Below are 27,072 nucleotides of genomic sequence, written 5' to 3'. Positions count from 1 at the left end.
CACTTTAATATTTACTATTTCCTTCCTTCTGCTTGCTTTAGGTTTAGTTTGCTGTTCTCTTTCCAGTGTCTTTCATGTAAGTTTAGGTTATTGACGTGAGATCTTTCTTCTTTTTCAATATAGGCATTTACACCTATAAATTTCCCTCTAACCCACTGCTTTTACTGCATCCCATAAGTTTCAGTATGTTTTGCCTTCATTTTCATTCATCTCAAAGTATTTTCTCATTTACCTTTTGATTACTTCTTTAACCCATTGGTTATTTAGGAGTATGTTGTTTGAGTTCCACATAATTGTGAGTTTCTCATTTTTTTGTTATTAATTTCTAATTTCATTCCATTGCTCTTAGAGAACATACTTTGTATTATTTTGGTCCTTTTAAATTTTCTGAGACTTATTTTGTGGCTTAGATAGTGTATAGACTATGCTAGAGAATGTCCCATGTGTACTTGAGAAGAATGTATATATTCTCCTATCATTAGGAGAAGTTTTCTATAGATGCCTGTTCAGTCTAGTTAGTTTATAGTGTTGCTCAAGTTTTCTCTTTCCCTTTTGTGATATTATTATTATATATATTATTGATATATCTGTAAATGTTATAAACCCAATAATTCATTGTTATAATTATTACTTTATAAAATTTTGTGACTTTTAAAGAAGCTGAGGAGAAGAAAGGAGAGCAAGTTTATATTTATAACTTTTGATATATTAACCTTCTTATTTATCCTTGCTGGTTCTCTTTATTTGTTCCTGTGGATTGGAGTTACCATATGGAGTCATTTTCTTAGCCCAGTAGAACTTCCTCCACCCACCTCCTTTGTGCTTTTGCAAATATATATGTATTATATCCCTATTGTTTTGTACAATTGTTTTAAAAATCAGTTAAGCAAAGAAAGAAGAAATATGTGTTTATACTGTCTTTTATAATATGTGATTACTTTTACTGATGCTCTTTGTTTTTCCATGTGGATTCATATTACCATTTGGGGGTCACTTGATTTCAACCTGAAGAACTTCCTTTAGTATTTTTTGTAAGGCAGGTCTGCTAGCAACAAATTTTCTCAGGAGAGGTCTTTACATCACCTTTATTTTTGAAAGATTTGCTGAAAATAGGATTCTTGGTTACAGGTTTTTTTGTTTGTTTTTTGTTTTATTTATTATTTTTGGCTCTGTTGGGTCTTCGTTGCTGCACGTGGGCTTTCTCTAGTTGCAGCGAGCGGGGGCTACTCTTTGTTGCAGTGCATGGGCTTCTCATTGCGGTGGCTTCTCTTGTTGCAGAGCACGGGCTCTAGGCACGCGGGCTTCAGTAGTTGTGGCATGCGGGTTCAGTAGTTGTGGCTCGAGGGCTCTAGAGCGCAGACTCAGTAGTTGTGGCACACGGGCTTAGTTGCTCCACGGCATGTGGGATCCCTCCGGACCAGGGCCCGAACCCGTGTCCCCTGCATTGGCAGGCTGACTCCCAACCACTGCGCCACCAGGGAAGCCCTGGTTACAGGTTTTTCTTTGTGTACTTTGAGTGTGTTATTCCACTGCTTCTGGCTTTCATTGTTTCTGATAAGAAGTCAGTTGTTAATCTTTTGGGGTTTACCTTGTAAGTGATGAGTCATTTTTCACTTGCTTCTTTCAATAATTTCTTATTGTCTTTGACTTTCAGTATTTTTACTATGTATCTATTTATGGCTCTCTTTGTGTTATCCTTATTGGAAGTCATTGACCTTCCTGAATATGTAGATTAATGTTTTTCAATAAATTTGGGAAATTTTTAGCCATTATTTCTTCAAATATTTTTTCTGCTCCTTTCTCCTGTCCTTTTGGTACTCCCATTATGCATATGTTGATGTGCTTAATGGTGTCTCACATTTCTCTGAAGCTTTTTCATTTTTCTTCACTCTTTTTTCTTTTTCTTCTTCAGCTTACGTAATCTCTATTGCTCTCTCTTCAAGTTTACTAATTCTTCTGACATTGAAAATCTGAGCCTCTCTATTAAATTTTGCATTTTAGTTATTGTACTTTTCAACTCCATAACTTCTTTTTGTTTCTTAATAAATTGTTTCTTTATTGATACTTTCTGTTTGATGTGATATTGTTATCATACCTTGCTTTACATCCTTAATTATGGTTTCCTTTAGTTCTTTGAACATGTATATAAACGGCTGTTTTGAAGTCTTTGGTCATTCTCACAGGCAGTTTATGTTGGTTTTTCATTGGTTTATTTTGCTGTATGTGTCATACTTCCTGTTTCTTCACGTCTCATAATTTTTTGTTGGAACTGGACATTTTAGATATTTTAGAGTAGGTAATGTATTGTAGCAAGTCTGTATATTGATCCCCATCTTTTCTTACGTTTGTTATTGTTCCCAGGCAAAATATCTGTGCCATGGCTCTGGAGCTTAGGACAGGAACATGGCAACTTCTCTCTGAATGATACCCCTGCTTTAGGATCTGAGCATTTAGTGGAAAGGGGCACACTAGCCTCTTGCCTTTTCAACTTGCCTCTCCTGACATGAAACCACCACCTTACAAGCCAGGGCAAGTGTGAGCAGGACCCCAATAGTCTCAGTAGCACCTTGCCAAAGGTAGAGACTCTGTGTCACCAGTACAGGTTAAACAGAAGAAAAGAACCCCCACCTCTTGGCTGCACTTGCCCACAACTTGGACTTAGCAACAGATAGCTGAGGCAGGATGAGAAATATTTATGTCTTACCCCTACCAAGAAGGTAGCCCTCTGACTGGCAGTTTTAGGGAGAGAGAGTGCAGTGCTCTTGGCTGTAGCAGTCAAGGGGAGTCTCCACCTCACTGTGGGGGGAGGAAGGAAGCAGTCTTGGTTCAAATATCACTGTTTCTCACATTTTTTAAACCTAATTTTCATAGATTTTGTTGAATAGATGTGTCTTCACTTACTGCATGCCCTTATGACCATTTTCAGCAACTTAAAAATTTTTTTAATAGTTCTTACCTGGATGTGGATCCTCATACTGTCGTGCCAGAAGTCAATTCTAGAATACTACATTCAATGTGACTTTTTATATAGTTAGTTTAAATCTGTCATGTGGTATTTGTTTTCTATTTCTCTTATCTCTCTTTGTTCCTTTTTTCATCTTTTTATGCTTTATCCCCTTTGTTCGTTTATGAGCTGTAACTTTCTCTCTTTTTTTTTTTTTTTGACCACACTGTGCATCTTGTGGGATCTTAGTTCCCCAACCAGGGATTGAACCCAGGCCACAGCAGTGAAAGAGCCGAGTCTCAACCACTGGACCGCCAGGGAACTCCCAGCTATAACTTTCTATTTTAGTTCTGCCTTTAGAGTTTATGGTATCTGTTTTTAACTTCTCACAATCTACCTTTAAGTGATATTATACCACTTCATGTATACTGTTGGGTGAGCCAAAAGGTTTGTTCATTTTTTTCCTTAAGATGGCTCTAGTAGCACTTAGTTGTCTTTAACTTCATTTGAAACAGTTTTGTTAGATTGTATGTGACAGCTGTCATATCAGTGTGCATTTAAAAAAAGACTTATCAAAACGTGAATTTTTGTGTAGCCATTTTAATATTGAAGGTGGAAGAAAAAAAATCAACATTTTCAGCGTATTATGCTTTATTATTTCAAGAAGGATTAAAACACAACTGAAATGCACAAAAAGATTTGTGCAGTGTATGGAGAAGGTGCTGTGACTGATCGAATGTGTCAAAAGTGGTTTGTGAAGTTTCGTGCTGGAGATTTCTCGCTGGACGATGCTCCAGGGTTTGTTGAACTTCTTGAATCTCTGGTTTTATCATTGCCTCAAATTTGGAAAAATTTCAGCCATTATTTCTTCAAATATTTTTTCTTCCCTCCCCTCATTTTTGAATTCCCATTACATACATATTAGGCTGCTTAAAATCATTCCACAACTCACTGTGATGATCTTATTTTTAAATTCTCTTTTCTCTGTGGGTTTTTTATGCCATTTCTATTCCTGTATCTTTGAATTCACTAATCTTTTTGTTTGCAGTGTCTAATCTGTTAATCTCATCCAGTGTATTTTTCATTTCTTATGTTGTAATTTTCATCTCTAGAAGTTTGATTTGAGTCTTCTTTTATATCTTCCATGTCTCCATGTAACTTTTGGAACATGTGGAATATGACTATAATAACTATTTAATGTCCTTATCTGCTAATTCTAACATCTTTGAGAGTTGTCAGTCATTTTCAATTGATTGCTTTATCTCCTCCATATGGATTTATTTTCCTACTTGTTTCTAGGCCTGTTAATTTTTTATTGGATCCCAGAATTGTGAAATTTATCTTGTTGGATGCCAGATATGTTTGTATTCTTAAAAATATTTTGGATATTTGTTCTAGAATATAGTTAATTTACATAGAAACAGTTTGATCCTTTTGGGTCATGCTTTTACAATTTGTTAGGCAGGATTGGAGCAGTGTTCAGTCTAAGGCTAATTATATCCCACTACAGAGGCAAGACTCTTCTGTGTACCTCCCAATGCCCCATCAGTTTTGAGGTTTTTCTAGTCTTACTATTGGGAACAGGTTCTATTTCTGCCCTTTGAGAATGCCAGAGAATGCCATTACCTCTAATTCTTTCAAGTAGTTCTTTTCCCAGGCTTGGGTAATTTCCTCACACACATGGCCAATCACAGCTCAGCAGACTACTTAAAAAGGATCCCCTGAAGATCTGCAGAGTTCTCTCTCTATATATTTCTCTCTTCTTCAGTACTCTGTCCTGCAAACTCTAGCCATCATGCCTCCCTAGACTATGCCTGGATGCCCTCTCCCTGTACCATGACCTCGAAACTCTCAAGGCAGTGAGTTGGGACAATTGTAGGGCTCACCTCATTAGTTTCTCATTTCTCAGGATCACTATACTTTGTTCCCTGATGTTTGGTATCTTGGAAACCATTGTTTCATATATTTAGTTTGCCTTTTTTTTTTGGTTGTGTCATGTGTTAAGGTAAATCTGGTCCCTGTTACTTCATCATGGACAGAAGCAGAAGTTCACATATTTCAGATATTTTTTAATCCTAATTTTTGTATTACTTTTCACCTCAGGAGACAACCCATAAAGCCAGTGTTTTATTGAATGGCAAAATTAAGGTAGAAAATGGTCAGATTTATCAAAACCCAGTCATCTGGCTCAAGGATCTTCTAGGAGCTGACAGTTACGTGACCTGGAATTATGCTTGGAGTAAGGTGGGTCATTCTTAAGTTTATCTTTAACTTCATATTCAAATGGAAATGTACATATTTTTTGATGATAAAACTATTTCCTTTTTTTAAGGAATTTGAAAGTTCTCCAAATTAGTTTTGTCCTCATGCATCCCTTCTGCAATATGCTACATGCTTTCTCCCACAATTCCTATTTGCCAGAATTCCCCACAGCAGGATTGCACAGCTAACTGAGCCTCTCCTTCCTTGTTCCTCACCTAGTCTCAGAAAATTGAATGCCCCTGATCTTCCCCTCTTGTCCCTGCCACCTCACCTCCACAGTGATTGCAGGTCCCTGTGACTCCACATAGAAAATTTGGAACCACTGGTGAATTGATAACTTAATATGTTACTAGTATTCTGATAAAATAAAGCAAAATTTTCCCCTAAAGACGAAAGTTATGATAAAGGGGCCTAAGATACACAGAAGTTATGGTGCACTTTTATGTTTGAACATAGTGTTATCCATGAATTGCTAGCCTCCCAAAAAAATATTTCTGAATTTTTATTCAGACTTCCCAGACTTAGTGGTCTCCCCCTCGGTTCTGTGTTCTGAGTTATAAGCCCAGTTTAATAACCAATTTGAAGAGTATCGATGACTGACACCCTTGAGGTCCAGTGATCAGCCACCTCCAGATGTCCTTGGCACCCCTTCAGGGAACCAAGTATTGCAGTGATTCACCCAGGAAAGTGTGAGTCATCAGACAGTCACCATTACTGTTTTACAGAATTGCAAATACCTTCAACCTCCACTAACCATTACAGTAAGTCTCAGTGCACCAGTAATAGAAGGTGGTTTCCTCTCGTTTTTTGTCCAACTCAGCTCTGCCCACTCTCCTTCCTAGCTCCTATCTCAGTCTTTGTCCCTAAACTCTGCATTCTGGTCTCCTAGACCTCTGTTGCAGGTGCTTCCAGAACAGTGTTTCAGGTCCTTCACTTACATGAGCACATTTTAAATTTTCTCTGCTTTATATTATAGTCTCTCTGTGTTCCTTTTTTCCTGTATTATTATTTTTTTTTATTTCCCACCACTGGAGTCACCAGGCCATCTACTTTCAATTCAACCTGCCTAATCCTTTCCATGGATTCATAAATCGTATTTGCATATTAGTAATTAACATTATACCCATGGAAATCCCTTTTTATTACAAAGTTTCTTAAATTCATGATAGATGATATTGTTTTGCTGAAACTGAATCTATGCTCACAGTGTGAATATGGTATTAATTGCTGTAGCTTAGGTTCTTTTGAGCTTAACATGCCTGTGGCCCACTGATGATGACTCAGTCCTCCCACTCTTTTTCTCTATTGGAACTACTGCATTTTCTGCTTTTGAATAGCTGACTGTGATATCATTTGGCTCTCACTCTGTACTTATATGCCTCATTTACATATCACATTGCCTCTGGTCTTTTCTCATTAGCCATGTCAATTGGAGTCATATTGTTTAACATCTATGTGATAGTGAAGCCAAATACAAATGTGGGCACTAAAATTAGGGCAATTCTTGGATGTAAGATACTCATACAGATTATCTGAGCAAGCTTAGATTTTTTTTTTAATTATCCTAAAAATGGAAATAGTTTCAAAAATTACTGTAGGACACTCATGTACTTCTAGTAAATACCACAAGCTGAGAAACACTGCCCCAGTGGGTTTGTTTACAATTTTTTGAAGCCTCTTTTAAAATTTACCACAGTAACCTCTACCCCTCTTGTCTTGGGGTAACTCCTGAATTCACAGTCACTTCTTGATAGGAGCTTTTTGCTACCTCAGTAAATGTGAACATTTCTACCAACTAGTTCCTAGTACAGTGGTGGGTCTATAGAGCCAGGACTGGTTGGTTGTCGGGCAAGAAATGCCAGAAAACTAGGTCTTGTCCTACATCAGACAGAATGACACAGCCACTAGACACGGAGATGACTCATACCTCGTACCCAAGCAGCTGAGCTGCTGTACAGCTTTGCCAAGGGAATCCTCATGCGTACTCCACTGGACATCACTCACTCCTCTTGCCGCTTCAGTCTCCTGAAGTGACCTAGTGCCTGTTCAGTTTGAGGTCTATTCATCGTTATCCTTGTTCATTAAATCACTCCTACCTTGTGGAAAATAGATTTTTAACTCAGTGGATTTTCTTAAAGCTGTGTTCTTTGAATGTGTGAATTATCCCTAGTGATATGTCTGGGACCTATGGGGTCTCATGACCTCTAAGGCTACTAAGGTAAAATTTTACCCAGCACTAACTGATAAAAATATACTTTAAATCTGAGACATAGGTGAAAACATACTGAGCCTACACATTGATGAGTGCATGAGGTGTGTTGGATATTGTCAGGGTGATAATGTGAACAAAATCCATTCTTTCTTCTTTTTATATACTTGCAGGTAAACTTTATTATTTCTGAGGTGTAGCTGATTTCAGCTGTACAACATAGTCATTCAAAATCTTTACAGATTATACTTAAATTTATTATAAAATATTGGCTATATTCCCTGTGCTGTACAATATATCCTCATAGCTTATTTATTTTATACATAGTAGTTTGTACCTCCTAATCTCCTACCCCTATCTTGCCCCTCCCTTCTTCCCTCTCCACTCTGGTAACCACTAGTTTATTTTCTCTATCTGTTTCTGTTTCTGTTTTGTTATATTCATTCATTTTATTTTTTAGATTCCACATATAAGTGATAACAGAGTATTTGTCTTTCTCTGTCTGACTTATTTCACATAGCATAATACCCTCCAGGTCCATCCATGTTGTTGCAGATGGCACGTTTACATTCTTTTTTATGGCTGATATTCCATTGTACATATATACCACATCTTCTTTATCCATTCATCTGTTGATGGGCGCTTAGGTTGCTTTCATATCTTGGCAACTGTAAATAATGCTTCTGTGAACATTGGGTGCATGTACCTTTTCAAATTAGTGGTTTTGGTTTTTATTCAGATATATACCCAGGACTAGAATTGCTGAATCATATGACAGTTCTATTTTTAGTTTTTTGAGAAACCTCCATACTGTTTTCCACTGTGGCTGCACCAATATACATTCCCACCAACAGCATACGAAAGGGTTCCCCTTTCTCCACAGCCTTGCCAACATTTGTTATTTGTGTTCTTTTTGATGATAGCCATTCTGACAGGTGTGAGGTGATACCTCATTGTGGTTTTGATTTGCATTTTTCTGATGATTAGCAGTGTTGAACATCTTTTCATGTGACTGTTGGCCATCTGTATGTCTTCTTTGGAAAAATTTCTATTCAGGTCTTCTACCCATTTTTTGACCAGGCTGTTTGTTTTTTGATATTGAGTTGTATGAGCTGTTTATACATTTTGGATATTAACCCCTTAATACTTGCAAATAGTTATATCATTTGCAAGTATTTTCTCCCCTTCAGTAGGTTGTGTTTTCATTTTGTCGATGGTTTCTTTTGCTGTACAAAAGCTTTTAAGTTTAAGTAGGTCCCATTTGTTTATTTTTTATTTTGTTTCCTTTGCCTTAGGAGACAGATCCAAAACAATATTGCTCTGATTTATATCAAAGCGTGTTCTGCCTATGTTCTCTTCTGGGAATTTTATGATTTCCAGTCTTACATTTAGGTCTTTAATCCATTTGGATTGGTATATGGTATGAGAAATGTTCTAATTTCATTTTTTTACATGTAGCTGTCCAGTTTTCCCAGCACCACTTATTGAAGAGACTGTCTTTCCTCCATTGTATATTCTTGCCTCCTTTGTCCTAGATTAATTGACCATAAGTGCATAGGTTTACTTCTGGGCTCTCTATTCTGTTCTGTTGATCTGTGTGTGTGTTTTTGTGCCCATACTGTTTTGATGACTGTAGCTTTGTAGTATAATCTTAAGTCAGGGAGTATGATTCCTCCAGCTCTGTTCTTCTTTCTCAAGATTGTTTTGGCTATTCAGGTCTTTTGTGGTTTTATACAAATTTTTAAATTATTTGTTCTAGTTCTGTGCAAAATGTCATTGGTATTTTGATAGGGGTTGCATTGAATCTGTAGATTGCCTTGGGTAGTATGGTCATTTTAACAATATTAATTCTTCCAGTCCAAGAACATGTTTTTCTTTCCATTTGTTTGTTTCATTTTCAGTTTCTTTCATCAGTGTCTTACAGTTTCCCAAGTACAGGACTTTTACCTCCTTAGGTAGGTTTATTCCTAGGTATTTTATTCTTTTTGATGGAATGGTAAATGAGATTGTTTCCTTAATCTCTTTCTGATGGTTCATTGTTTTTTTTTTAAATACATTTTTATTGGAGTATAATTGCTTCACAATGCTGTGTTAGTTTCTGTTGTACAACAAAGTGAATCAGCCATATGCATACATAGTTCATTGTTAATGTATAGAAAGGCAACAAATTTCTATATATTAATTTTGTATCCTGCAGCTTTTTTGAATTCACTGATGAGCTCTGGTAGTTTTCTGGTGGTGTTTTTAGTATTTTCTATGTATAGTATCATGTCATCTGCAAACAGTGACAGTTTTACTTATGTGTTTCCAATTGGGATGCCTTTTATTTCTTTTTCTTGCCTGATTGTTGTGGCTAGGACTTCCAATACTGTGTGAATAAAAGTAGCAAGAGTGGGCATCTTTGTCTTGTTTCTGATCTTAGAGGAAATGCTTTCAGCTTTTCACCATGAGTATGATGTTAACTCTGGGTTTGTCATATGTGATCTTTATTATGTTGAGGTATATTCCCTCTGTGCCCACTTTCTGGAGTGTTTTAATTATAAATGGATGTTGAATTTGGTCAAAGCTTTTTCTGCATCTATTGAGATGATCATATGATTTTTATTCTTCAGTTTGTTAATGTAGTATATCACATTGATCGATTTGCAGACATCAAAAAATCCTTGCATACCTAGGATAAATCCCGCTTGATCATGGTGTATGGTCCTCTTAATGTATTGTTGGATTCTGTTTGCTAATATTTTGTGAGAATTTTTGTGTCTATGTTTATCAGTGATATTAGCTATAATTTTGTGAGGTTTTTTTGTGATATCTTGTCTGGTTTTGGTATCAGTGTGATGCTGGCCTTCTAGAATGAGTTTGAAAGTGTTCCTTCCTCTGCAGTTTTTTTGGAATAGTTTGAGAAGGATAGGTGTTAACTCTTTTCTAAATGTTTGGTAGAATTCACCTGTGAAGCCATCTGGTCCTTTACTTTTGTTTGTTGGGAGTTTTTAAATTACTGATTCAATTTCATTGCTGGTAATTGGTCTATTCAGATTTTCTATTTCTTCCTCGTTTAGTGTGGGGAGATTGTACATTTCTAAGAATTTGTCCATTTCTTCTAGATTGTCCATTTTATTGGCATGTAGTTGTTTGTAGTAGTCTCTTAAGATCCTTGGTATTTCTGTGGTGTTGGTTGTAACTTCTCCTTTTCATTTCTGATTTTATTGACTTGGGCCCTCTCCCTTTTTTTCTTGATAAGTCTGACTAAAGGTTTATCAATTTTATCTGTTCAAAGAATCAGATTTTAGTTTCATTGACTTTTTCTATTTTTTTTTTTTTAGTCTCTGTGTCATTTATTTCTGCTCTGATCCTTATGATTTCTTTCCTTCTACAAACTTTAGGTTTTGTTTGTTCTTCTTTCTCTAGTTCCTTTAGGTGTAAGATTAGGTCATTTATTTGAGATTTTTTCTTGTTTCCTGAGGTAAGCTTGTGTCACTATAAACTTCCCTCTTACAACTGCTTTTGCTGCATCCCATAGATTTTGGATCATCATGATTTTGTTTTCATTTGTCTCTAGGTATTTTGTTTTTCTTCTTTGCTTTCTTCAGTGAACTGTTGGTTGTTTAGTAGCATATTGTTTAGCCTCCACGTGTTTGTGGAGATATTTTGCAGTTTTTTTTTCTTGTAGTTGATTTCTAGTCACATAGTGTTGTGGTTGGAAAAGATGCTTGATATGATTTTAGTCTTCTTAAATTGATTGAGACTTGTTTTGTGGCCTAGTATGTGATCTATCCTGGAAAATGTCCCATGTGCACTTGAATGTGTATTCTGCTGTTTTTGGATGAATGTTCAAAATCCATTGTTTTTAAATGTTAGTTGTTTGGAGAAATGACAGGCGGCATTCAGTGGCCTCATCGCTCTTTTTCCCTGGCAAGTGAGGAGGGTTTAGCATACTGAGTAGGCCAGGTCTGTTCCATTAACATTACCAAGCTTTGTTTAGTCATAGGATTGAGCTAAAAGGCTGCCTAACCATTCTGTATTCCTTAGGCCTTCCTCGCTCTGTTCAGTAACAAGCATTTACTGAGCACTCAGGATGTGCTAGACAGCATGCCAAAAGTATATATTATCATATATATTATCTCCTTTACTCCTCACAACTTAAAAATCTGGAGATACTCATTTAACAGGTGCACAAACTCAGGCTCAGAGAATTTAAGAATTTTGCTTAAGAGCTGGGACTTAAGAGATTTTTCCTAGTATTGTCAGGCACTGTATGAAGAGCTAGAGAATAAAAAGTAATATTATACAGATCCTTCTTCAAGGAGCCTATAGTTTAGTGGAAACGGACACATTAATACATAACTTCCTTTAAGTGGGGTAAGTGCCTTGACAGAAATATTAGCACAGACTTTATGGGATCCTAGAAGAGGGTCATTACTTGAGCTTAGCAGTTATAGGAAGGCATCCTGGAGGAAGGGATGTCCAAGTTGAGACTTGCTGGTTTAACCATAGTGAACCTAGCTTCTGGGAGTATATTATTAGACTGCTCTAGAACTAAGTCCGGAGGATGCAAAGACCCTTGGTCTCAGAACATTTCTGGCAGGTGTTTGCCAGTCCTCCTCAGTCCAGCCCATTTGTATGTACATATTTCTAAGCTCTGACCTTTTGGGCTGATAAACAATAACTAAGTTCAAAAAAAAAACCAAGAAAAACAAAAAAACTTTGATATATAGACCTAAAATGCAGTTAATCTAACCAGTTGTGTATCTGATTTCTTGAAAAGTGCCATTTTACTTTTATGACTTAATTTTATTAATGCAACATTAATTTTTTAAAGTTATAAAGTAGCAGGTGCTGGATTAATATTTGTTGAATAAGTGAACATATGAGAGAATTAATGATACATATCAGGGATCAGCAATTTTTTCTGTAAAGGGCCAGATAATACATATTTCAGGCTTTGTGAGCATATGGTCTCTGTCAAAACTACTCCATACTGTTGTAGCATAAAAGCAGCCATAGATGTTAAGTAAATGAATGGGTATCACTGTGTTCTAGTAAAACTTTATTTACAAAAAAGATGGCAGCCCAGATTTGGCTGTGGGCTAGTTTGCCACTACATAATGTACAACAGTCAATACTTTACTGGAGTTACAATTTGCAGGAGAAAGGTGTATTTGCTTCTTATAAAATATATGATTTTGAAGTTCTGTGTTTAATTATGTGCAGGTAACATACCAGGGGAAGGAACTTTTAAAGTATATTTCTGAGGAATTACCCTTGCCTCCAGACCCAAACTTGGTACCTCAGCAACATCAACCTTGTCTTCCAGGTATGTGCAGACCAACACCTGTTTCTTAGTTGTGGGAAAAACACACCCACATCTGCTGAGAAGGCATTGCACTTGTCTTTTTTTTTTTTCCATTCAGGTTAAATTCACATGACATTCAAATAAACTTTTTTTTTTTTAATTTATTTATTTTTGGGTGTGTTGGGTCTTCGTTTCTGTGCGAGGGCTTTCTCTAGTTGCGGCAAGCGAGGACCACTCTTCATCGCGGTGCGCGGGCCTCTCACTGTCACAGCCTCTTGTTGCGGAGCACAGACTCCAGACGCGCAGACTCAGTAGTTGTGGCTCACGGGCCCATTTGCTCCATGGCATGTGGGATCTTCCCAGACCAGGGCTCGAACCCGTGTCCCCTGCATTGGCAGGCAGATTCTCAACCACTGCGCCACCAGGGAAGCCCATCAAATAAACATTTTAAAGTGAACAATTCAGTGGCATTTAGTACATTGACAGTGTTTTACAACCACCAGCTCTGTGTAGTTCCAAAACAGTTTCATCACCCCAAAAAGAAACCCATACCCATTCAGCAGTTACTTACCACTCCCCACTCCCTCCAGTCCCTGGGAACTACCAGTCTGCTTCCTGTCTGCGTGGATTTGCCTAGTCTGAATATATTATATAAATGGAATCCTACAATATATGACCTTTTGTGTATGGCATCTTTCACTTAGCATAATGCTTTTAAGGATTATCTACATTGTAACATCTGTCAGTACTTCATTCCTTTTTATGGCTTCCATTGCATATATATATAAACCACAATTTACTTATTTCTTCATCCTTTGATGGACATTTGGGTTTCCACTTTCTGGCTATTGGACATAGTGCTGCTATTAACAGGTGTATACATATATTTGTTTGGATACCTGTTTTCAGTTCTTTTGGGTGTATACCAAGGAGTGGAATTGCTATATTATATAGTTATTATATGTTTAACTTTTGGGGGAACAGCCATTACTATTTTCCACAGCAACTGAATCATTTTACATTCCTACCAGCAATGTACAAGGGTTCCAGTTTCCCCACATCTCCACCAAAACTTGTTATTTTCTTTTTTTTTGTTACAGCACTCCGTTTAAACACCATTTAACTTAAATTCTAGAAGAATGACACCTTCCCTCACAATTCCTTTCTCTGAATCTGTGATGTGCTTACTTTAGTTAGATTTTTTTAAGTGTCATGTAAAAGGGAAAAATGGTATTTTTTTCCTTCCTGCAGGCATGATTTGGTTAGTTTTCCATATTTTCTAAAAATAGATCCTAGATACTAGAATTAAGTCTTTGCTTGTTAGGGTACACTAATACACTTCATCTAATGGAATAAACCCTCAGAAAACTGAAGAGAATGTGGTCTTCACCAATCAGCAGCCGATTTTGAAGTTATTGGAAAGGGCGGCACACATTTATGAAAAGCAGACATAACTAATGTTATATCACCCTTCTCTGCTGCAGTGCACCCTCTTTTTCCCCCAGTTTCCCTGTCTTAGACCAGTTGGGGACAATATATGAGGAGAGGAGGTACAAAACAGAAAATGATAATTCTGTGACAACCAGAGTCAAGAACCGAACAGGATTACTGTCACAAACCCCTAACCAGGGGTTTCCCAGGGTTACTCCTTTCCTTACAACAAATCCCAATGATGCAAAGTACTTTCCTAACTTTATACTGAATTCACTCTAACCTTTGTCTCAAAAACTGGCTTCAGATTAAGATGCATTTTCCCCAGTTTTCTAAGGATAGCCTCAAAAGTATTTTTCATCATTTTGGGGAAACACATAAAATAAAACAATTGTGGGGAAGTTAAAGGGCTTAAGAAACTGGAAGGAGTTGTAGTAATTCATGGTCTTTGGTTCCTTACCTAATCTAATCTTAGAGATAGGCCAAGGAACCTGAGTTTTTAGGAGTGATTCTTATGCAGCCAGCCTGACTGTTGACTTTGAATGACTAGTAGTATCTGATTTCTTACGCAGGTAATAATTTGAAAATTCTTAATATTCAGCCCTTCACTTTGATTCCAAAGCACACCCACTCTTGTGCTTGTACACTCAAGCTCTCTGTCTCTCTGTCTCTCTTGTCTCTCTCGTCTTTCTGTCTCGTGCACGTGCGCCCACACACACTTGAAGGAAAGTCAAGCAAACCCTTTCTCCTAGTTTCTACCCTTAAGAGTCAAAGCAGAAATATATAGGTTCGTCCTCATATCAGAAAGGATATCTGCTCCTCAGATTTTCTAGCTCCAGGCACGTACTTCCAGCCCCAGCCATGCATCTTCTTCCTCAGAGGGCTCACAGTTCCTCTGCTAAACGAGCATGAAATAAAAAATGGGTTCTGAATTGCTGCTTCTGTTGCCTGCCGTATAAACAGTTTCTTGTTACTAATTTCTGTCCAGAAATCCTGAATTTTCTTTCCTTTAGATATTTCAGAAAATGTTAGTGCTAATTTGAGAACTGTGGAGGCGCCAGTATGCCAACCAGCATCTTGCTACCTTGATCTGGACCTAGGAATCTATAGACAGGTCCCTGCAGGCATCCGTAGGCTGCTGTTGAAGTTTTGTTGGAACATCCTTGATTTAGGATTCTTTTGTACCTGGTTTTGTGGTACCTGACAGAAATCCAAAGACCTGGTAAGTTAGAAAAATGTAAAGTCTCTAACCTTATTACAAACAAAGCATTCTGGAGAGAATCTTTTCCCCTCTTCTGCATATCAAAATGTGGTCATGGAAGTTGTGGCTCTGACACCATAGAGACCATAAAGTCCAAAGGAAAAACATGTCCACGTGGATTTAATTAGCCTACTTCAGATCATGAACATATCTGTTCTCTTATGCTTTTTGATGATCACACTCTTCAGAATACTGTTTTTTGGAAAAAGTGGACTAGGAAGAGATATTTACATTTCCCATCACTAGGATGACCATGTATCCCCATTTGACCAGGGCAGTCCCTAATCCAGCAAAGTTAGTAGTACCACTCCCTTTCACTTTCAGACATGCCTTGTTTAGATGACCTAGTACAGGAACCAAGCAAATAACTGTTGGAAAAAATGAAATTTGGACAAGGTGAAAAAAAAGAGAGAGAGAGAAACTTTCAGTTTTAAGTTTTTAACTGTATAGTTTCTAGCTTACTATTGTGTAAATAGATAGTTAAATCTTACGTATATCACTCTATATTATAAATAATTGCTGGTTACCTAATCTTAACCCCTTGATAGACTGAGAAGATCTTTGAGTTCAGAGAGATTTTTGTGGGCTCTTGCTTCCTATTATATTCCCGATGCCTGGCATATAGTAGCTTCCAAGTAAAATGTTCATTGAATAAATGAATGAGTGAATGGAAGCATGAATATGATCCAAAGGACTGCTTATTTTAAAACTGAATTTACTTATGGTTGACTGTCCTCATAGGTGGACATTCCTAGATCTCACAGGCTATAACAGAATTTGTGGTGAAGAATTCAACAAATGGTAAATGGGATTTTGGTTAGTTAATACTATCTCCTTTATCTGAATTAATCTCCCTTATCTGAATTTTCTGTCTAACTGTGAGGTATAAGAGTGATGGCCCTTCAGGCTTAATTTCCAAAATATACAAACAGCTCATACAACTCAACAACCCAATCAAAAAATGGGCAGAAGACCTAAATAGACATTTCACCAAAGAAGACATAGTGATGGCCAATAGGCACATGAAAAGATGCTCAACATCGCTAATTATTAGAGAAATGCAAATCAAAACCACAATGAGGTATCACCTCACACCTGTCAGAATGGCCATCATTAAAAAGTTTACAAATAACAAATGCTGGAGAGGGTGTGGAAAAAAGGGAACCCTTCTACACTGTTGGTGAGAATGTAAATTGGTGCAGCCACTATGGAGAACAGTATGGAGGTTCATTAAAAAACTAAAAATAGAGTTGCCATATGATCCAGCAATCCCACTCCTGGGCATACATCTGGACAAAGCTATAATCCGAAAAGATACATGCACCCCTATGTTCACAGCAGCACTATTTACAATAGCCAAGACATGGAAGCAACCTAAATGTCCATCGGCAACAAATGAATGGATAAAGAAGATGTAGTATATATACACAATTACTACTCAGCCATAAAAAAGAATGAAATAATGCCATTTGCGGCAACATGAATTGACCTAGAGATTATCATACTAAATGAAGTAAGTCAGAAAGAGAAAGACATGTGCCACCTGATATCACTTATATGTAGAATCTAAAATATGACACAAATGAACTTATTTGTGAAACAGAAACAGACTAACAGACAGGGAACAAACTTCTGGTTACCAAAAGGGAAAGGGGGTGGTGGGGGAGGGATGAATTAGGAGTTTGGGACTAGCAGATACAAACTGCTATATGTAAAATAGATAAACAACAAGGTCCTACTGTATAGCATGGGGAACTATACTGAGTATCCTTTAATAAACCATAATGGAAGAGAAGATGAAAAAGAATATATATATGTATAACTGAATCACTTTGCTGTATACCAGAAACTAACACAACATTGTAAATCAACTATACTTCAAAAAAACAAGAAAAAAGAATGATGGCCCTCCACATTTTCTCAACCAGAAATTTAAAAGAGAACTATTTCTCCTTTCCCCTCATCCAGTTTAATTCTACATATCATTTTGGATTCATGGTATCAAGAAAATCATGAGTCATGAAGATAAGTGATAAAATGACTTGCTTCAGTAAGTCAGAGATAATGGAAGAGCTTCTTATTTATTTGAGTTCTACACAAAAACTAGATAACTTGGCAACTTGAGGCAATGTATTGATGGACTCCAGGATGTTAAAATGTGGTATATTAACACATTTGAGGATATATGTTGTTTCTAATGAAAGATTGTAAACATACCAATGCTAATCTTTAAAAATGAAGTTCTGTTGATGAAATCCCTGAAATATCTATCTCTAAAGTCCTTTATAAGCTTTAAAATGGAGTGAGTCTATGATGCATTTTCCCTTAAAATTTCACAGCTTCCTCCCAAGCCTCTCTCCCCTCTGCCTACTTGGCTGTAGTTCCTCCTTTGTGTTATTGAGGGAATTTTCATTGATATTTCAGTATATATTGGAATGGGAAAAATGAACATTTCCAAAACTTCTATTACATAATGTGAACATTATGTATAAACATATTGACATATTTTTCACAAAGTTCTTTAGAAAAACATTCTGTTAATATAGATCACATTTCATTATTTTCCTGGAAAGCCAGTTTTATATGTTTATGTCCCCTGTCACCATAGTACCAAGACACTCAAAACACATGAAGCTGAATGTATTCATCTAAGCAAAACAAACAAACAAAAAAAGAGTATCTCCTGAGGCCTTTCTTTTCCCAGGCTATCATTTAATGCACACTGATTATTTAATTTATAATTTTCTCTCAGGAAGATCTAACATCACTTGTTCATTTGAAAATAGAACATGCTTTTTCAGAAAAAAAATAGACTTTTTTTGTTTTTAATGAAAACGGTCTTTGACCTACTTACAATCTGTTGTGAATAAATGACTTTAAAGAAAGAGTTTTCTTCATTTCAGTGCTGTTATTGTGCTTCATTTCTCTGTAAAAGTATATGTAATAGAACACAAACATTCACAGGTGCTTCTGTTTTATGTGGTTAAGAACTTCTTAAACAGCCAAGGAAGATGGGTGCCTGATAACAGAGCAGAGGGTGTTTATTTCAGCTCCTGTTTAAACTCCTGATCCTTTTTCATTATTTTAATCGTATTTTTTTTCATCCTGGTATTTTATATCTACTGATAGGGGAGGAAAAGAGAAGAAAACAAATTACCTGTTGAGCATTTGCCATGTGCCAGACCCCCTGCCAGATTATTTTACATACATTAGGACATTTAGGAGCTTCTTTTTAGTAGAACTCCAAGGTTCACGTCTGTACGACAGAGACACAGAAAACCTGAACACTTTACATATAAAATCAAACCTAATTCAGCTTAAAGAACCACCTATTAATTTCAATTTTCCCCTGAACAATGAGGGCCTAAATAGTTTTAAACTTCTAAATATAATAAGTCTATTTCTTGATTCCAGTACAGTTTTCACAGATAGCTTTTTTTTTTTTTTTTTTTTTTTATTTTTGGCTGTGTTGGGTCTTCGTTTCTGTGTGAGGGCTTTCTCTAGTTGCGGCAAGCGGGGGCCACTCTTCATCGCGGTGCGCGGGCCTCTCGCTATCGCGGCCTCTCTTGTTGCAGAGCACAGGCTCCAGACGCGCAGGCTCAGTAGTTGTGGCTCACGGGCCTAGTTGCTCCACGGCATGTGGGACCTTCCCACACCAGGGCTCGAACCCGTGTCCCCTGCATTGACAGGCAGATTCTCAACCACTGCGCCACCAGGGAAGCCCCACAGATGGCTTTTGATATTATCAATGTAAATCTGTGCCAAATTATTAATTTAGTTTTAGATATCCAATCATGTAATACTCTATCACCATATTTATCCTTTGGGATCCTTCATTTATCAGAAGACACTGAACTTTATTTTTTTTTCTTTGGCTGCACTGGGTCTTCGTTGCTGTGCATGGGCTTTCTCTAGTTGCGGTGAGCGGGGGCTACTCTTCATTGCGGTGCGCGGGCTTCTATTGCAGTGGCTTCTCTTGTTGCAGAGCATGGGCTCTAGGCACGCAGGCTTCAGTAGTTGCGGTGCGCGGGCTCAGTAGTTGAGGCTCGTGGGCTCTAGAGCACAGGCTCAGTAGTTGTGGCGCACGGGCTTAGTTGCTCCGTGGCATGTGGGATCTTCCCGGACCAGGGCTTGAACCCGTGTCCCCTGCATTGGCAGGTGGATTCTTAACCACTGCGCCACCAGGGAAGTCCCTGAACTTTGTATTTAAATAGCCATAGTAGAATTTTTCCCCATCATAACTAGAGCAGATGTATTTTTACAGTTCATTAAAATTATTCTTAATCATTTTGCCTTTGATTGGAATTATATTTCTGATTCAGGATGAGAATGTATACATAAGTATGTTAATTTTCATTTATAACTAGAGCAAGTGATGTTTCATTCCATAATCGTAATGAAGTGTAGAATGCTTAGTTTGTAAGCACAAGTTCTGGAAGTCTGAGTTCAATAATTTTCAAGTTGTAAGTGAACCTAATAGATCAGCTAGTCTTGGACCTGTTTTACAGATGATGAAACTGAGAACCAGAGAAGTAAAATGGGTTAGGGATGTGTCAGAATTGAACCATCAGTGAAAATAATGAATCTGATTATTTCTGCTTTTGATATATTAAGGGAATTTTTTTCAAAAACAGAGGAAAATAAAAAGAAACGAAATTGAGTTATTTGTAGTGAGGTGGATGGACCTGGAGACTGTCATACAGAGTAAAGTAAGTCAGAAAGAGAAAAACAAATACCGTATGCTAACACATATGTATGGAATCTAAAAAAAAAAAAAAAATGTTTCCAAAGAACCTAAGGGCAGGACAGGAATAAAGACGCAGACGTAGAGAATGGACTTGAGGACACGGGGAGGGGCAAGGGGTAAGCTGGGACGAAGTGAGAGAGTGGCATGGACATATATACACTACCAAATGTAAAATAGATAGTTAGTGGGAAGCAGCTGCATAGCACAGGGAGATCAGCTCCGTGCTTTGTGTCCACCTAGAGGGGTGGGATAGGGAGGGTGGGAGGGTGATGCAAGAGGGAGGAGATATGGGGATATATGTATATGTATATGTATAACTGATTCACTTTGTTATACAGCAGAAACTAACACACCATTGTAAAGCAATTATGCTCCAATAAAGATGTTTAAAAAAAAATTCATCAGCCTTACATAATTGTGTATTATCATATGTAGTATTTGTATTGTGTATTGTTTTTAAGTGTCAGTGTTCATTTGGATTTATCTACATATTTACTACTTTATTTGCTTTCTGTTCTATTTCACTTCTCAAACTTTCCATCCAGGACAAGTTTCCTTCCTGTGTTATATCCTTTAGAATTTCCTTCATTCATAAACCCTCTCTACTTTGTCTAAAAATTATTTTATCTCACATTATTTATTGCATTTTTCAATGGTCATTGAAATCTGGTATAAAAGACGTTTTCATGACATACATTAAAGGTTCTCTTTTACTGTAAAAAACCCCCAAAAAAACAGGAAAAATGGGCTTCCCTGGTGGCACAGTGGTTGAGAATCTGCCTGCCAATGCAGGGGACACGGGTTCGAGCCCTGGTCTGGGGAGATCCCACATGCCACGGAGCAACTAGGCCCGTGAGCCACAACTACTGAGCCTGCACGTCTGGAGCCTGTGCTCCGCAACAAGAGAGGCCGCGATAGTGAGAGGCCCGCGCATCGCGATGAAGAGTGGCCCCCGCTTGCCGCAACTAGAGAAAGCCCTCGCACAGAAACAAAGACCCAACACAGCCAAAAAGTAATAATAATAAATAAATAATAAATAAATTTTTAAAAAAACAAAACACTGTCATTAGTTTAAAAAAAAAAAACAGGAAAAAGAACAGTAAAAGTTAAATTATTTTTAACCTAACTAGTATGTCATTTTGAAGTGCCAGTTTTGGCCACTAGATAACATGAATAGTTGCATGAGCCCATTCTTTTGCCTACTAATGAATCTATCAATTCAGTTTAAGCAGACTTGTGCAGAATATCTAAAGTCTGGCGATATTACTTAAGGGAGATTTATTTCTCCCTACCTTGTCCATAAGCAGAATGGTTCCTTAGCTGTGCATTTCCTGTTGGGGCTTAGGGACAACAAGAAAAGACAAATGTCCGATTAAATTGCTATCTTCCTTGTTGTACTGGGCTGCTAAATGTGCTACTGTTGAGAAATTTTATTTATAGATCTCAGAGGGCACTGACTTTGCCTAGGGAATCTACCCCAAGTAAAAGTGAAAATTAAAGGGAGAAGGGCTCCTACCTGCTAATGGGGTGAATTGGTGGTTTTCACAGTTCTGATGGAAAAATTCTTTGTCACAAAGCTACAAGTAGATGTCCTTAGTTATCATTGCAAAGAAGATGGTAATTGTTTGACCAAATAACAGATTAAGTTACTATCTCTCAGGGTTCTAATTTCTCTTTACCTCATTCACAAAAATTCTTTCAGTGATAGAACTTCTTTTTTAAATCCTCCTATTCCTCTTTGTTTCTTTGAGGCTCCAGAGCCACAGGTGTCTGGCCCCTTAAGCAGAACTGAACTTCCGAGCACTAGTACACTTAATCCTCCCCACAGTCAGGACTGGGAAAAATGAATAGTAGATATTGTCAGACTGCTTAAGACTATGTGTGTGTTTGCTCCTGGTATTACAGTGCCGTACCTGTCAGTTCATATTGCTGCAGATCGCAACAGCTTAGTTTTTCTAAGATCTTTCCATGGAACAGTAACAATTTACTAATGGACCCAAAGTAAAATCATTTCCTATAAAGTATATTAAATTTAAACGTTTTACATCCAGTATCTGAATCTTGCTGCTTCATTCCCTCTTAGCTACCTACCTCCAACATGACTGTGAGGGCTAGAGTGGAAGCAAAACTCCAGTGTTTGGGAACTTCCAATTTGGAAGCAGGTCTTTTAAGTGTGTGCTTCCTGCAGTCCCTTTATTTGTTCCTATGCTAACTGGCCCAAAGCTTGGTGGGAGTAGTAAGTATTGTAGTAAGAGTATAGACTGCATTGGTGAGGAAACTTTAGTTCACTGTTCTTTTATATTTAAGTGCCTGTATCTTGTGCAACCTATTAAGTTCCTATTAAGTAACAGTGAGTATATTGAGTACTATAAATGAATTATTAAATCAAAAAATAAAATCTAAATCTCAGTTTCCTAACTACTTGGATTCTTTCCCTTTCTTGTCTCACATGGTTGTGCAAGGATTAAAGTATTGAAAAGTGATGGACAAATGTGTGATATGACTATTAGAGCACAGAAACAAACTATAGAAGGATATGATATACCCTGGGTTGTTATCGTTGGTTACCTGGGCAGCAGGGGAGTTGGGGCAGGGAGAGGATTGCAGTAAAACCATACCTTCGGGCCAAATTTAGAGTATATACAAAAGTAAAACACTGAAAACAGTTCTAAAAGCCCTGAAAGCAGGAGACATGCAGAGTGAGCCCAGACTAGGGCCCACAGAAGAGTATCTCAATTCTAGAACTGTGTTCTCAGCTACTGTAGTAACAGGTTATTATTTATTTCTCAGAAGATTGATAATACAAATCACAATATATTTTTACTTATTTTAAGTAGCTGTAGTACACTGCATGTATGTTTAATTTTTTATGAAAAGAAAAAGCAAAGAGTTTTAAAAATATTACATACTGGCATTGATGCTTTCAGGTATGCTTTCCATATGTAGACATGGAGAAAAGGTTTACTCAACTTCAAAAAAGGAAGAAAAGTTAGTGAAGTTCTTTGTCTTTAACTTTCCTGGATGTTGTTTGCCTGGAATGATTCAAATAATTTTGAAGCTTGTACTATTATGTAATAAGATAACGTAGCAATTGTATAGTTACTTAACACAATTCAAACTGGGATCATAAATTTGAAATCAGTTTGCTGTATTCTTACATTTTCTTATATGAGGATTACCCTGTTTAGCTCAGTTTTCTGTATGAATGTGTTTTTTGTTTTGTTGCCCACCCCATGCCAATATATTGGGAACTGTGGATAACAACAAAGAAATCTGGAAGCTAGAAGTTGTCAGCCAAAGGTGCCGGATCCTAGTAGCATGGGCTGGAATGAAACGGGTGGGAATGCAGTGGCAGATGGAGTTCAGAGATACCTGTTGCAGAAGAGGTGGTAGAGGAGAAAGAAAAGGCAGCAGAAGTTGAGAGGTAAAGGAGATGAGAACAGGTGTTTTGTAAGGAATGGTCTTTGTTTCTTCCAGTCTGATCATTATGGAAAAGAGGCTATTCTGTGAGAAACTAGGGGATGGTCTTAATACTAAGTTTTGTGGTGTGATATGTATGTTCCCAGAATTTCATGTCCATGGGCTTACCCAGGAAGTGGCACCTTCTGTTACCACAGAGCCACTTGCAGTTTTCCTAAAGTCCTGCAGATTACAGGAAAGTCAGGAGTGTATTACGCTGACAGTGAAATTGAGTGGATCTGGGGGTGGGATTTTGGCTGCCCTGACCTCTGTTCCTTTGAAAGAGAAGCCATGTGAATAGCCACTAGACAGAATATCAACCAAATAACTTTTGTGGATATATCATGGCTAACCTGTTGAGAAAATTATAAATCAAAACCATCACACCCTACTGACTTTAGTGATAAAGTCAGCCCTGCTAAAAAAAAAGAAGAAGGTGGGCCTAAAATGGTCCCTTTATCTTAATTTATTACAGCACGTAAGGGAGAGAGAGAGAGCCAGATCAGCTCCAAGCAAAGCTAGTTCAGAGTGCAAAGCAGTATTGAATAACACTTTACAATTTTACAGAAAACTTTCACATAGGTGTTATTTTCTCATTTGACAAAGGTGAATGATGGGAATGGTAAGGCAAAAGGAAAAAAAGGTTTAACATTAGCATTACTTTATTGAAAACTCCAAACTCCACTTCTGTGGGTTAATAGGTTAACAAATGTCCATCCAAAAACGCTGTTTTTCAAACACTTTTGTTATATCATCTCAGCAACCCAAGTTTGGGCCACTCTGTTTCCAGCATGTCAATTGGGAAGATGGGCAGGTTGCTTCCTGTGGAGCCACTGCTTATCATTCCGCACTTTTGTTGGTGACCTTCTCTATGTGAGCCCTATGGTGATAATTTCTGATTACAGACAAGATGAAGCTATTCAGGTGCTCTTGGCCATCTCTTACAAGTGCCCATGTTTGGGTCTGTGACTTTTAAGGCAAGGCCCATTCACTGGAAAGAGAATAGGTTTTTTGTGCATACAGGCCCATCCTTGCTCTGATGAAACTAAGCTAATATTAGCAAAATTAATTTAAATTAATATTTAAAGCCTTATTTTCCATGGGCTTTTCCTGAAGGATGAATGCTCTCCACTCCCAACTTTTGTGAGATACCTTGCTTCAGATAGTCTATAAAACAAACCTGCTAATAAGGGAATTATTTTGTTTACATTTGGACCATGTGTAAAACAGTTTAAATTCTTTGGGTTGTAAGTAACAGTTTAAAACCCAAATCAGACTGGGTTACACCCCCCATAAAAAGGAATTTTATTGACTCATGTACATGAAAGACCAGGAGTAGGTTCTTCAGGCTTAAGCCAGTGTTCAAAAAGCATGACTGAGCACCCAGTTTTTCTTGCTTTCCATTTCTCAGCTCCATGGTAGCAGCCTCTCCCCTCATCATCCCAGAGCTACATGCTTCCAGATTCAAGTCCAGAGGGAAAGAATTTGGATGTGACTCTTTCCCAGAAGGCAAAAAAAAGATCTCATTGCATGTAACTTCACTCTGAATGGGTCGTGTTCTTACCCTGAATCAATGCCTGTTCACTGATTGGCCTAGATCTAAACAAATCAGGAGATTAATGTTGGAAGGAAGAGATAGTGAATTATATCCCCTGAACTAAGCAAGAACTTTAAGACCAAAAAACTAAGCAGGCAACTCCATAAAGGGTAATTGTGAAGTTTATTGTGGGTAACTTACACACGGGTAGGAAGGATCAGGAGATGATCCAGAAGCATTCATAGCCGTACTCTGCCTCTGAAAAGGGTAAGGAGGATTTAAAGGGACCAAAGCTAAAAATAGAATCTGACTACTTGGGAGAAGCGTGGTTGGTCCACACTGACAGGAACCCCTGTTTTTCCTCCCTGCCCTTCCCTGAGGGGTCTCATGACTGTTAACTACCTGCATCAGCAAAAGGCATTCTTCCAGTTTTCATATCAGTTGAAGACAAGGGTAAGCTGATAGAGAACTATTAACTATCTGCGTCAGCAAAGGCATTCTTCCAGTTTCCATATCAGATGAAGACAAAGGTAAAAGCTGGCTTGGGCGCATTCCTTGTGAGTAGGCTAAAGTACAGTCATGCAGAAAGGGAAGGGGTCGGACTGCAGACCTAAGATGGAGCTGACAAAATGGAGTCAGTGTGGTTCAGCCACACAGTTGAGAACAATTTCACCAGAAGCACATGGACCAGATGTGAGGAAAGGGATGGTCCTCCAGAGGCAAATTAGGGTGGGATCACCATTAGAAGGATAAATGGGTACTTTATCAGGAGCGCCAGATATCCATGCAGATGTGTAACTATGTAAACATTTGTACTGCTTAGAATTATGAACAAAGCTCTTGGACTATGCGATACGTCTATCTGAAACTGCCCGGCTGAGGTCACACAGATAGCATGTTGGTGCTAACCTTGGAATAAGATTCAATTAGTTGAATGACATATAGCTCATATAGCCAATCTCCAAGAAAAGAATCTCTGAGACTATCGGAGAGCTTAAAGAAGCCAGTTTAGCATCATTGGCTCTTAAACTGGCAGAGCTAAAAGGGACCCTGCTGATCATCAACTCTCTCACCTCTCAGAGGAGATGGAAATCTAGATAAGCCATATAACTTGCTTGAGATCACAACCAAGTTTGTGTGACCTAGAAAATTGATCATCCATCTTCCAGCCTAACACTCTTTTTAGTAATAAATACCTGCTATAATAATAGCAGCTACTATTTATTGAGTGTTTGCTCTGTATTAGGCAGTAGACAGGCATTTCACATGCAGTATCTCATTTAATCTTTACAACTGTTTTATTCCCAATTTATTGGAAATTGAGGCACAGAGGGGCTTTGTATAACTACCTTCAGAAGCTTCAGTTAACCTTTTTTTGCCTTGGTGTTTTAGACTGCAAACAGCCTTCTTTCTTCCAAGATAGGTCAGTGCTGATTTACAGCTTTATCTTGGGTATAGAAAATGGAGTGAGTGAAGAATGACCTGGTCAGAAAACCTGTTATATGTGCTCATAGACTTGACTAGGGTCTAGGGTTTGTAATAAGTAAATTTAAATCTTATTTTTTACTTTTTTAAAAAATTTATTTATTATTTTTTTAAACATCTTTATTGGAGTATAATTGCTCTACAATGGGGTGTTTGTTTCTACTTTATAACAAAGTGATTCAGCCATACATATACATATATCCCCATATCTCCTCCCTCTTGCGTCTCTCTCCCACCCTTCCTATCCCACCCCTCTAGGTGGTCACAAAGCACCGAGCTGATCTCCCTGTGCTATGTGGCTGCTTCCCACTAGCTATCGATTTTACATTTGGTAGTGTGTGTATGTCCATGCCACTCTCTCACTTCGTCCCAGCTTACCCTTCCCCCTCCCCGTGTCCTCAAGTCCATTCTCTACGTCTGCGTCTTTATTCCTGTCCTGCCCCT

General features: G+C 37.7%; 1 protein-coding gene across 1 annotated transcript in view; it reads left to right on the top strand.

Annotated features, from left to right (window-relative positions):
• Positions 1-27,072, top strand: part of ANKRD31 (ankyrin repeat domain 31) — a 139,179-nt gene that overhangs the window by 101,360 nt on the left and 10,747 nt on the right. Inside the window, exons 23-24 of the mRNA XM_082374969.1 lie at positions 5,048-5,188; positions 12,627-12,729. Coding sequence (XP_082231095.1) covers positions 5,048-5,188; positions 12,627-12,729 — 244 coding nt within the window. The remainder of the gene's footprint in view (positions 1-5,047; positions 5,189-12,626; positions 12,730-27,072) is intronic.

The sequence above is a fragment of the Balaenoptera borealis genome, assembly GCF_965194805.1.
Source record: "Balaenoptera borealis genome assembly, chromosome: 2".
NCBI lineage: Eukaryota > Metazoa > Chordata > Mammalia > Artiodactyla > Balaenopteridae > Balaenoptera > Balaenoptera borealis.
Note: the sequence above shows the minus strand (reverse complement) of the source record. Positions and strands in the feature narration are given on the sequence as shown.